Source organism: Hypanus sabinus, chromosome 8 (genome assembly GCF_030144855.1).
Source record: "Hypanus sabinus isolate sHypSab1 chromosome 8, sHypSab1.hap1, whole genome shotgun sequence".
Taxonomy (NCBI): Eukaryota; Metazoa; Chordata; class Chondrichthyes; order Myliobatiformes; family Dasyatidae; genus Hypanus; species Hypanus sabinus.
This window is the reverse complement of record NC_082713.1, coordinates 120,854,511-120,867,971: the sequence shown is the minus strand read 5'-3', so window position 1 is coordinate 120,867,971 and position 13,461 is coordinate 120,854,511. Positions and strand designations below refer to the sequence as shown.

Sequence of the window (13,461 nt, the reverse complement as noted above, 5' to 3'; positions counted from 1 at the left end):
GATTCTTGCAAATATGGAAACTTAGATAAGTATTATTATAAAAAATGTCTAACCGGAACAGTTGCAAGAAAAAGTTTGAACTCTGTGCAATTACCTGTTTTTCTGAATTAATTACTCATAAAATGTAGTCTGATCATCTTAGTCACAATAATAGACAAACACTATCTAACTAAACTAATAACACATAAACAATTGTACTTTTCTTATCTTTATTGAACACATTGTTTAATCATTCACAGTTCAATCAGGAAAAAGTATGAGAATCCCTATATATAATAACTGGTAGAACCTCCTTTAGCAGTAATAACCTCCACCAAATGTTTCCTGTAGCTGCTGATCAGACTTGCACGGTGGCGAGAGGAATTTTAGACCATTCCTTACGAAACTGTTTCAGTACATCAATATTTCTGGGATACCTTGCACGAACAGCCCTCTTCAGGTCATGCCACAGCATCTCAATTGGGTTAAGGTCTAGACTTCGACTTGGCCATTCCAAAACATGAATTTTCTTTTTAAACCATTCTGTTGTAGATTTGTGTTTCGGATAATTTCTTGTTGTATCATCCAACTTTTTTTAAGCTTCAGGTGACATCTAACTTCTATTAAGCATTCAGGCTATCCTGACATTCTGCTGTAAAATGTCTTAATACAGTTTTGAAGTCATTAAGTCATCCAGGTCCTGAAGCAGCAAAGCAGCTCCAAACCATGATTCTCTTTCCACCATACTTCGCAGTTGGGATAAGGTGTTGGTGCCCAAACATAGTGGTGTGCATTTATGCCAAAAAGTTTAACTTCTGTCTCCTCTGCCCACAGAACATTGTCCCAGAAGCATTGCAGAATGTCCAGGTGGTCTTTTGCAAACTTGAGACTCGCAGCAATGTTTTTTGTAGAGCAGCGGTTTCTTCCATGGTGTCCTTCCATTCTTGTTCAGTGTTTTTCCTATAGTGGACACATGAACAGAGACTTTAGCATGTTGAAGAGATTTCTGCAGGTCTTTTGCTGTTACCCTTGGGTTCTTTTTCACTTCTTTCAGCATCGCTTTTGGTGTGATATTTGCAGGATACCAACAGTGTAGCAACAGTACTGAAATTCCTCCATTTGTAAGCAATTTCTCTTACGGTGGACTATTTATATATATGTGTCTCTCTCTCTCTCTCTCGCTCTCTCTCTCTCTCTCTCTCTCTCATATCAAATGTATGTCATTGTCTCCCTTTTCTCATCCTGCAGTTTCACTGGTCCAGAAATATCTTTATGGTAATGAGCTGCAATTTTAAAAAGGGTTTGAATACAGAAGTGAAGAGATATGTGAAGTGCATTTGAGTCCTGGTTCGGAATGGTATGGGCTTTTTGATGTTTGTGCCTAAAGAAGAATATTGGAGTGTTGAATTTTGCAATCAGAAGCAGCTTTATTATCACTGACGTATGTCATGAAAATTGTTTTTTGGCAGCAGTACAGTGCAAGACGTAAAATATACTATAAATCCTAAGAAATACACACACACACACACACACACACACACACACACACACACACACACACACACACAAAATAAGTGGTGTAAAAATAATGATGTAGTGTCCATGGATTCATTGTCTCTTCCGAAATCTGATAGCTAAAATGTTGAGTGTGTGAGCCTTCCGGCTCCTTTATCTCTTCTTTGATTGCAGCGATAAGAAAATGGCAAGTCCTGGGTGGTGGGGTGCTTAATGATGGATACTGTGTTTTTTGAGGCTTCACTTTTTGACAATTTGGGCAAGTATACACTTACTAGATTGCTTCCTGAAAAAATACATTACATATACTCTTACAAATTTTAAAACATAGTTGATTTCCTTTGCAGATACAAGTTTGAGAGAAGATTTTTGTCTGGTAGATTCCAGAAGGTTGTCTCCTCAAAACAGGTGTGTCTAGAACTACCTTAGCTGAAGTTTTTTGTATTTTCAGAGCTGGATGGTAGAATTTGAGATAGGAAAGAAATGAGGATTGGGTGGGAACATTCTGTTCCTTAAATTCTTTTTAGCGATGTGTGTGTTTGTGCATCCAAGTTGTGAGAGTTATGCTTTATGGCAATGTAAGTTGTGTTAGGTTCCAGATATCACCTTGATAAATTTCGTCAATGTGTTCCATCATTGCATCCCACTGTAGGGCAAATCAGTCTGGAATGCTACTTAAAAGATGATGAGGCGGCATTAGCTTATGTAGCTTATTTCACTCGGTTTTGTCTGCAAGGATGTTGATATTGTGACTTGGGTGGAGTTTCAAGATGGCGACGTAAGCATCTGCCTTTTAGGCGCTCTTTATTTTTTTAACTATAATCACCCTTTAATTAGATCTTTTCGAACTTAATCATATGAGTTGCTACCTTTGATTGACCCTTTTTTCCTAAAATAATAGTTGATCTAATCTTGTCAAACCTAAAATGGCTACAAGTAAGAAATCGGCTAAGGATCCTGTATCCATCGACGCAATTTCTGGTCTTTTGGACATTAAACTGGATGTTAAATTTGCGGGTATGGAAGGTAAATTGGACAATAAACTGGATGCTAAATTTGCGGGTCTGGAAGGCAGACTAGAAGGTAAATTGGACAGTAAACTGTTAAGTTTGGAAAGGAGGATTACTTCGAAAATATCCGATCTTGAAGGAGTTGTTAAATCGCTTGAAACTAAGTTTCAGTCGCAGGCGTTAGAGGTTCAACAGCATGGAAATAAGATCACGACTCTTGAACAATCAATTTGTGAAAAAGCACGTACAATTGAAGTGTTAGAGAAGAAGATAGAGTCGACTGCTAAAACTTTAGATCAGTACAAGTTTAAAATTACTGATCTTGAAAATCGTTCTCGCAGACAGAATTTGCGCATCATCGGAATTCCCGAAAAAGTTGAGTCCGGTGATTTAACTGAATTTTTCTCTAAATTACTGTGGGAAATTTTCGGTGGTGAAGGTTTGAAAAATGAACCTGTTATTGACCGCGCTCATAGAGTTGCGAGGTTTTCGTCTGTGTCTGATAAACCACGAGCGGTGATTGTTCGCCTTCATTATCCTCGTGAGAAAGAGCTTCTAATTCGATTAGCTCGTAAAAAAGGTTTGATCTCCTACAGAAATTATTCATTTCGAATAGTTGAGGACTATTCGTATGAAGTAATGAAAGCCAGGATCGCTTTTAAACCAGTGATGGCAGAGATTCATTCGATTGGATTTAAACAAGCTTTAATGTATCCAGCGAAGCTTAGAATGGTGCTGCCCGACAACAGTCTACACTTTTTTAACACTCCTGAAGAAGCGAAGAAATTTGTTGAAGAATATCGATCCTCTAGTGCAACTTGAACTATGAGTTACATTGAAGATTTTTTTTTTGGAGAGAGGATGTCATTTCATTTTAAGTTTTAACCCTGGAAGTTGGGTTATAACTTTTTATTTTGAACTATGGGTCTGGGTCTTTTTTTTTTACTACTATTATTATTGCTTATAGATGCTGTTTTAATTTTTATAATATCCTTTTTTATACACGTTTGTATTTTGTAATAATGAATTATTTTTTAAAAATGTCGTTTCTTCTTCCCATAAGTCTTTACTTTTTATAAGCGTTTATTTGCTTGCCTGTATTTAGAAATGGAACAAAGGTTTTGAATTCTTTTTCTTTAGTTTTTTTTTATATATGTTGTAGTGTCTATTAAATCTTTTTTTTAAAAAAAATTCTATTTTGATAACTTTTTTACTAAATTTTCTTATTAGATTGCTGAATTTATATTCATATTTTGTAATATGGCTTTCTCAAAATGTCGTTTCTTCTTCCCATAAGTCTTGGCTTGTGAAACGTCATCTTTGTATCTGAATATGGAATTTCTTTTTTAAAGGTGTATCACATTTTTAAACTTTAATGTGCATTTTTTTTTATTAATGATTTTTCTGGTTTTACTATTTTAGTTTTTTTTTGATTTGTCTGATATGGGTGTGTATGTGTATGTGTATATATATATATGTAGGTATATATATATATATATATATATTTTTTTTTTTTGCAACTCTATATTTTAATTAGGGTGTTATATAGTTTTTTCTTAAAAAATTTTCTTATGGAGCTGCCATCTTGAAATGGGGGTAATATTAGTATTAGTTTATGCGCCTGCCGCTTGGCTTTCTTTCAAAGGGTGGGGGGAGGGGGGAGGGATCTTTTTTCATGCTTTTGCTTTTTATTTTTTTGCTTTTAGTTTATGGGCTGACTTTAAATTGTTAATATTGTTGAGGTGTCAGGATCTCCGGTTGCTCCTGAATCAATTTTCCTTCTTCCTAAATTGTGGGTTATGTGTCTTTTTAACCTTTTATGATACACACAATTAATATTGGTATGATGGATAAATCTATTAACTTTATCTCGTGGAATACTAATGGTTTAAATCATCCGATTAAACGTAAAAAAAATTTAAAGTATTCCATAGATTGAACGCTAATATTATTTTTGCACAGGAGACCCACATTAGGAGGGAGGATAATCAACGTTTTTTTAGGTTCTGGAAAGGACAACAATTTCACTCAAATTGTACCGCTAAAATTAGGGGTGTGTCTATTTTTATAGACGCCTCAATTTCGTTTACACATTATGAAATTATTTCTGATCCACAGGGTAGATTTTTGTTGATAACTGGTTCACTTTTTAATCGGAAAGTTGTTTTAGTTAATATTTATGCTCCAAACTTTGATTGTCCTGAATTTTTTAAACGTTTATTTACTTCTCTTCCTAATTTGAATGAATATATGTTGATTATGGGTGGAGACTTTAATTGTTGTTTGAATCCTTCGATGGATAGATCTAAACCTATTCGAACTCTTCCGAATAGATCAGCTTTACTTATTAATTCTTTTATGGTTGATTCTGGAATTACTGAAATATGGCGGTTTTTGAACCCTAAAGATAAAGAATTTTCATTTTTTTCACATGTATATCATAGTTATTCTAGAATTGATTACTTTCTTATTGATCATCGTTTATTAACAGATGTTATTGATTGTAAATACGATTCTATTGCTATTTCGGATCATGCGCCTTTGAAGTTATCTATCAAGATTTCGGACTCTTCTATCAATACTAGATCTTGGAGACTTAATGCTACTTTACTTCAAGATCCAGAATTTATTACCTTCATAAAACAACAAATTGACTTATTTTTTTCAACAAACTATAATGAAGAGATTGATAAAGGAATACTTTGGGACTCTTTCAAGGCTTTTATTCGTGGACAAATTATTTCATATTCCGCTGGTAAAAGAAAACAAAGATATTCAGATATAGCTTTATTGGTGGATAAAATTAAAGAAATTGATAAGATTTATTCCGTTACTCCTACCAAAGAACTTTATAAGAAGAGAGTTGAGCTTCAAATGGAACATAGTTTATTATTATCTTCTTCAATTGAGAATCAATTAATTAAGACTAGGGCTCAATTTTATATTCATAGTGATCGAACTGGTAAATTGTTAGCTAATCAATTAAAAGCTATTTCGACTAAGCGACAAATTATTAAAATTCGTAAACAAGACGGTAATTTAACTACTGATTATAAAGAAATCAATAACACTTTTCAAGATTTTTATAAATCTTTATATCAATCGGAATTTGACGGTGACCGGTTTACGATGGATAATTTTTTTAATAATTTGAATATTCCTAAACTGATAGATGAAGATTGTAGCTTGCTTGATGCTCCTATTTCTATGGATGAAATAAGAGAGGCTATCTCATCAATGAATTCAGGGAAAGCTCCTGGTCCTGATGGTTTTATTGTAGAATTTTTTAAAACTTTTTCTTTATTGCTTTCTCCTTGGCTATGTGAAATCTTTAATGATGCGTTTGTTAAGAAGAGACTACCTCAATCGTTTTATGAAGCTACTATCTCTTTAATTCTTAAAAAAGATAAAGATCCTACCTTATGTGCATCTTATCGCCCTATATCATTATTAAATGTAGACTCTAAGATTCTTACAAAAATTTTAGCCATTAGATTAGAAAAGGTATTACCACAGATTATTTCAGAAGATCAAACTGGTTTTATTAGGAATCGATATTCCTTTTTTAATATTAGAAAATTGATTAACATAATTTATACTTCATCACCTACAACCCCAGAATGTGTTATCTCATTAGATGCTGAAAAAGCCTTTGATAGAGTTGAATGGACATATTTATTTAATGCATTGAGAAACTTTAATTTTAGTCCTAATTTTATATCATGGATTAAATTAATATATTATAAACCTGTTGCTTCTGTTCTTACAAATAATTATAGATCCTCTTTTTTTCAATTATCTCGTGGTACGAGACAAGGTTGTCCTTTAAGTCCTTTATTATTTAATATTGCATTAGAACCTTTAGCTATTGCTATTCGTGAGTCTCCTAATATTTTTGGTATTACCCGTAATGAGAAGTTATACAAATTATCGCTTTATGCTGATGATTTGTTGTTATATATTTCTAATCCTAGTAGGTCTATTCCTGCTATTTTATCCTTGTTGGCTCAATTTGGTAGCTTTTCTGGTTATAAGTTAAACTTAGATAAGAGTGAGTTATTCCCTTTAAACGCGCAAACTTTATTGAGTGATAGGATGCCATTTAAAGTTGTTACTGATAACTTTATCTATTTAGGTATAAAAATCACCAAGAAATATAAAGATTTATTTGGACTGAATTTTTTACCTATGCTTCATCAAATTCAGCAACTTACTACTAGATGGTCTCCCTTATTTTTATCATTAGTTGGTCGGATTAATGCTATTAAAATGATGATTTTACCGAAATTTTTATATTTATTCCAAGCTTTACCAATTTTTATTCCTAAATCTTTTTTTGATAATATTGATTCAAAAATTTCCTCATTTGTGTGGCAAAATAAAAATCCTAGGTTAAGCAAAAGGCAATTACAAAAGTCTAAAAAAGATGGTGGTCTAGCTTTACCTAACTTTAGATTTTATTATTGGGCGAATAATATTCGTAACCTAATGTACTGGAAACTAGATTTGGATTCACCTGTGTGCCCACAGTGGGTAAATTTGGAATGTAGTGAGGTTAAGGGATATTCTATATTTTCCGTTCTTGGTTCTTTTCTTCCTATTGATTTAGCCAAATTCAATAAACAGATATCTAACCCTGTTGTTAAACATACACTACGAATTTGGTTTCAATTTCGCAAATTCTTTAATCTGAAAAACTTTGCTCTGGACAGCCCTATTTTATGTAATTTTTTTTTTAAACCTTCATTGACAGATCAAGCTTTTAGTATATGGAAAAGGAAAGGTATAAAATGTTTTCGTGATCTTTTTTTTGAAGGTACTTTGATGTCTTTTGATCAACTATCCAACAAATTTGAATTACCTAAATCTAATTTTTTTAGATACTTACAAATTAGAAATTTCTTACATAAAATTCTTCCATCTTTTCCTAACTCAACTCCATCGGATTTTTCAGATTTGATTTTTACTTTTAATCCTTGTCAGAAGGGATTAGTAGCTTTTATTTATAACATGATTATGAAGATACAGCCAGAAATATCGGATAGAATTAGACAAGAATGGGAAAAAGAACTTCGATGTAATATATCAACAGATAAATGGGAAAAAATTTTACAAATGGTTAATTCCTCCTCTATTTGTGCTAAACATGCTTTAATACAATTTAAAATTGTACATAGAGCTTATATGTCTAAAGATAAGCTTGCCCGATTTTATTCGCATATTAATCCTCAATGTGACAGATGTCACTTAGAAGTGGCTTCATTGACTCACATGTTTTGGACATGTCCCACTTTACATAACTATTGGAAGGACATTTTTGATGTCATTTCCTCAGTATGGAATATCGATTTACAACCCCATTTTATTACTGCAATTTTCGGTATACCAAATGAAGATGGCAATCAGCTTTCCCCTTCAATCAGACGAATGATTGCCTTTGTAACATTAATTGCCAGAAGGTCTATATTACAAAACTGGAAAGAAGTAAATCCTCCTACTACATTTCAGTGGTTCTCCCAAACTATTTCTTATCTGAGTTTGGAAAAAATCAGAAGCACTATCTTTGATTCTTCAATTAAATTTGAAGAAACCTGGGGACCATTTATTCGACACTTTCATATGAATTAATTTGGCCTATTTCAGATCCTTTTCTCTACTTATACTTGTTCAGGTATGGAGTTCCGGAGTTCTTTTCTTGACACCTTTATATATTTATAAAGTGCTATTATTGCCCATGTTAGTTTTAGTTTAGTATTTTTTTTCAATATATATTTTTTCTCATATATAATTTCAATTTTTTTTTTCTTCTTTTTTCGACGATTATTTTTGTTTTTTTTTTCATACATATTTATATAGACTTGATTGATTTATGTACCTTTTGTTGATGGATGTTTTAATAGGATATTATTATCCTATTACTAATGTAATCTCAAGTTTATTGAATCTGTAATCTATTCATTATTATGTGTTGTTTTTTTTTATATATGAAATTTAATAAAAAGATTGAAAAAGAAAGAAAGATATTGTGACTCATTGGAGACCTGACATCAGCTAATGTGGGAGCGTACAATCGAAGGATTTATAGTTGGGACCGTAACAGTTTGTCATATATGGTAGCGTGTGGGTCCCTTCACACGTATTGTAATTTTCACGGTTGGTGATCTCTGACAATGCCTCTGAGAAGTAATAGAATGAATTGAATAGGAAGCAGTAATATTTAGCAATATTTCAATTTGCAGTTGTCCGAAACCAAAATACTGCAGTTAAAATAAAAATAAAAATGCTGGAATTGCTCAGCAGTTTTGTGTACCACAAATTCAAAAGCAGAGTTAACATTGCAAGCTGATAACTTTATCAGACTGGATGAATAACATCAGCCCTAAAACTTTCATTCTCCACTTGCTGCCTGACATGCTCAGTATTTGCAGTGTCTTGTTTTATATCTGGTTATCTTCAAAATAGTGGCATGTATATTTATAAGAGTAGATATCAATTATTAATAGTTACTGGTAACTATTTACCAAATTCTGTAATCTTTAATATTTTCCCTGATGGAGATACGTCAATAGTACACATTTTTAACATGGCTACCTTTCAGACAGAGCTACTGACATATTTAGCAAACCACAAACAAAATAATTTACTATATTGATTAATTTAATTTAACCAATTGATCATTTGTGACATAACAAAGTATTAATCAAAATATTTAATAACTTTTAAGTTTCTAAATTTATTATTAAAATAGAAATTTGCAGTAATAAATTTGAGCTGGTATGGAGAGCCGTCCCTTCAACTAAGGTTGAAAAGAAATGTTAACAATTTTAAAGAGATTTGAAGTAAATCATAATTATTAACTCACAACTGGAAAATGTTAAGCATTAAGAGGGGGATGGAGGTGGGGGGGGGGGGAGAGAAATTTCAATACAAATTACTCACAGATTTCCCCTCCTGCAAGTCCTCATTAATTGTAATCGCATAATTTATAATTTAAGTTTTAGGTATAAAGTGTTTTCCATTATAATGTGTTTATAATCTTACCTTCAACAACATTTCTTTCTAATGTTATGTTGAAGAACAGCAAATGTAACAGCATATGTCTGTAATAATAAACCTGAAGAAGTGCATACATGACTTGAGTTTATCAGAGCTTAAACCAGAAAGTAATCTTTATGGTTTTTAAGACACTGAGGGGAAACTTAACCAACTTTCTATTTAACACATTCTTAAATTTCTAAGAGGGAAAGTGGCTGAAATCTGCCATTTTACTTATGGAGATTTTTATTGTCAGCTTATTAGCATTTTTAATGTAGCTCATTAATGCCAGTTTTTTTCACAGTTATTTATGATGTGCAGATCACAATGGACAAATGCATGATTGATAACATAAACAAACCTTTAATCATAAAATACAGGTATTCTAAAACATTAATTATATGATCTTCTGTTAATAAAATTATATAAATAGAGGGAAAAATCAAAAATCATAAATATAAATCTATATACTACTTAAACTTTCATGCCTCACTTGTCTGTTTGTGACCTTCAGTTAGCTCAAACGGTGCATTACAGCGGCACTTTTTTTTACTAAATCGACTTAAAATGTGCTTACTTACAGAATACATGCAAAGTTCAGGGTTATATATTCGTATAAAATTGCTCACTCGTCAATCAACAGGCCCTGCTTTCCACAACCCGAGCTGATTCCAGATTTCATGGAAACTGCAATGCAACACCACGACGCATGTGCATGGCCAGCCTCAGCAGCGACACCAACCACAGCAAAAGGGCAGGGCTATCATGTCCATTTAGGAGAGCACCAACCACATCATCCAGAAAAGTTAGCATCCTGGAGGGTTTGGCGTTACTGCTTTGTATCTTCTATCCAGTATTAGGGTAAAAAAATATGGACAGCCTAATTATGCCGCATGGAAAGAGAAGTGGGACATTATGGTCAAGAGATGATGCCAAACGTCGTTGAGAAGCGGCAAAGAGAGGGAGAGAACAAGAATCGGATGTGGCCAGTGCCGCACGGCTCCAGGATCGAAGAGTCAGGACAAAAAGAGAAGAAAAGTCAAGGAAGAGAGTCATGCACGTCTGCAAAATGACAATAATAGGCACAGAAGGAGGAGAGAACAAGAATCGGATCAGGCCAGGGCTGCACAGCTCCAGGATTAGAGAGAAAGAACAAATGGCAGGAGAGATGAAGAGACAAAGGATGAAAGGGCTGTGTGTTCTCAGAATGACAAAAACAGGCAGAGAAGGAAGAGAGAGGAAGACTATATTTGTCTTGCTAAGCATCTTTCTTCTTTAATAAACTGAGTTTTTTATCTTTAATTTTCAAAGCACATCACATCAGACTGTTACTACCTTTCTTTCAAAGGGTGGCCCAACGGGTCACCCGGTTGTCTAATAGAGCTATAAATCTCTTTAAAATAATATGATTATCTACACTCTACATATGAGTGTAGAGTTCAAAATAAAATGCAGGACATTTATATAAAAATGCACTACATTCTTCAGAATTGCCATTGATCCTGCTTATAGTGGAGGTATTGGAGAAGATATCAAGAAGAAGTATATACATTAGGTGGGGGAGGGGAGCTGTGGAGAAACTTTTATGAGTGTGTGTCCAAATTAGCAATAATCTTCTAAAAATCCTCGTGTGCCATGGTAATTTTGAGCTGAGATTATCAATGATTAACAAATTAGTAACAATAATTATGGACTTCTTTAAGGAAAATGGATGAATTTTGTTGCTTAATATCTCTATAGAATCTCTTGAAATTTTCCTTCACCTTGTCTGCTGGAGTAACCTCATGCCTGCTTTTAGTTCTCTTGATTTCCTTAAGTCCTGATGAAGGGTCTTGACTTGAACTGTTGACTGTTAATTCATTTCCATGGATGCTGCCTGACCTGCTGAGTTTTTTTCCCAGTATTTTGTATGTTACTCAACATTACCAAGTTAACCAGTTCTTCACATATTTCGTTACCCCTACAAAATCAAGCAATAATGGCTAGCCTAGTTGATGATGTAACATCAGCACTCTCATCAAAACAAATGAAAAGAAAATTATATGATCTATCATCTTTTATCAGTTCTACTATGTTTGTTCTAAATAATAATATTTTATCTTTTATTGTTTTTGATCACTGGGCAAATCTTTAATGTACTGAATACTTTTTTTCCTTTTCTGGAAAAACAGTCAAAAAGGAAAGGTGCATACTCTAGCTACAACATGTTCTCCATCACCGAGAGCTTTTCCATGTTGGGTAATAGTATTTGAAACCTCAAAACTAGCAGCAACTAAGTTGGAGCTACCTGAAATAAATGTCATCAAAATATTTGACTTTTTTTAAATTGTTGATTTCTGGAGAAATATGTTCGGTTTGTTCTTGTTCACTTTACCTCAGTCATTTATGAAGAGTTTCATAAAAATTGAAAATCTCTGCTGCTTTTATCATTTGTATGCTTTTGTGTCTTTGATGGTGTATCTGTTATTCAGAACAGTCTAATATATTTAACTACTATTTTCAAATACACCATTTAATTTTTTTTTTAATTATCAACTTTTAAATTACCATTAAACTCTGGCAATACAGTTTTCCTAATAAAAAATTATTACAAAAAATCCATGGAAGCGTTAAGCTTATACAATATTTACCATTATTATCACTGAATATCCAGTATTCACTCACAAACAACATAGGAAGAAATATAAGCAGAGTGAAGCCAATGCCAATAGGCCCAACTTTTTACTATACAAACACTCATGTGTACAGCGGGTCTTCAAGGATTTCACATGTTTCTGTAACCAGTGTGAGATGTTCCCTGTGAAAACATCTCACTGCTCACAGGTTGTGTAAAAAAAAAATCATTCATTGCTTTATTTGGCAATAAAGATGGTCACCATGTGTCTTTTTATTATGGTAGGTTTAAAGAATCAAGGAACTGCACTGCATGCCACTTTACATCTTGGGCAGACATGCCATAAGTTTGCCACACTTGAGAGAAAGTTTCAAAATATTCAACAGAGCAAATGAACTAACAGCTTTGTCTTCTATATTACTGAGATAAAATAGTGTAGATTTTGGGAGATTGTAATGAAGTTTAAACAGATTCCAAATTTGGAAGAATTCTGTTCTCTTTACTTAATGTACATAATCTTAGTTTTGCAAAAAGAGGATCCAAAGCTTGGGCTTTCCCTATTGAGGCATTCATTGTTTCTGAGGAAATTCTGGTATGTTTTCTTCCATGACACTACATGGAAGTTTATTATACAATATGGTATTTGTATATGAAAATTTATTTGCTGCCTGTTAGGCTGCTGGCATTTAGGGCAAGAATGAAGATGTTCCATTTTTGGCCATTTTCAGGACTTTCTTCATAGTGTCAGTAGCTTCCTCTTGGTTTTCACTACTGTCAGTCATGCAAGATGTAGAAGGATTGTTCAGTGCTGTTTCCGTAACAATTTTGTTTTACCAGCCAGGGTTGCTAGCCCTGAGCTGAACCCTAGAACCTGGAGGACTGGTGGACCGGCCTCTACTCTTTGACCTGTTGGTGTGGGTGACCCCAGCAAGAGCTAAAGCATAAAATGCTGACTCTAGCCAACATACCTTTTGGGTCATTGAGGCACGCAAGTCTCCAAACCTTCCAACATACAGGTTTTTTGGGATGTGTGAAGAAACAAGAGCAATCAGTTTACTTTTAGTAATTAATAAATTAAGGGTGACAAAATGGTGCAGATAGAGGAGCTGGTATTTGCTCGCTCCAGTGACCTGAGGTCAATCATCACCTTAGGGTGCTCTCTCTGGAGATTGCATATTCTCCCTTTGATCACATGGATTTCTTCTGATTGCTCTTGTTTCTTCACACATCCCAAAAACCTGTATGTTGGTAGGTAAATTGTTCTTAATGTAATGTTGAGTTGTAGAATCTGGGGGGGGGGGGGGAATT

General features: G+C 33.5%; 1 protein-coding gene across 7 annotated transcripts in view; it reads left to right on the top strand.

Moving 5' to 3' along the window:
• pphln1 (periphilin 1) overlaps positions 1 to 13,461 on the top strand; it is a 138,542-nt gene that overhangs the window by 50,113 nt on the left and 74,968 nt on the right. For 2 of the 7 annotated variants that reach the window (XM_059977695.1, XM_059977696.1), the window contains exon 4: positions 1,842 to 1,902. The exons of the other annotated variants lie outside the window; for them this stretch is intronic. In XM_059977695.1, the coding sequence (XP_059833678.1) occupies positions 1,842 to 1,902 (61 nt within the window). The remainder of the gene's footprint in view (positions 1 to 1,841; positions 1,903 to 13,461) is intronic. 7 annotated transcript variants of the gene reach the window in all.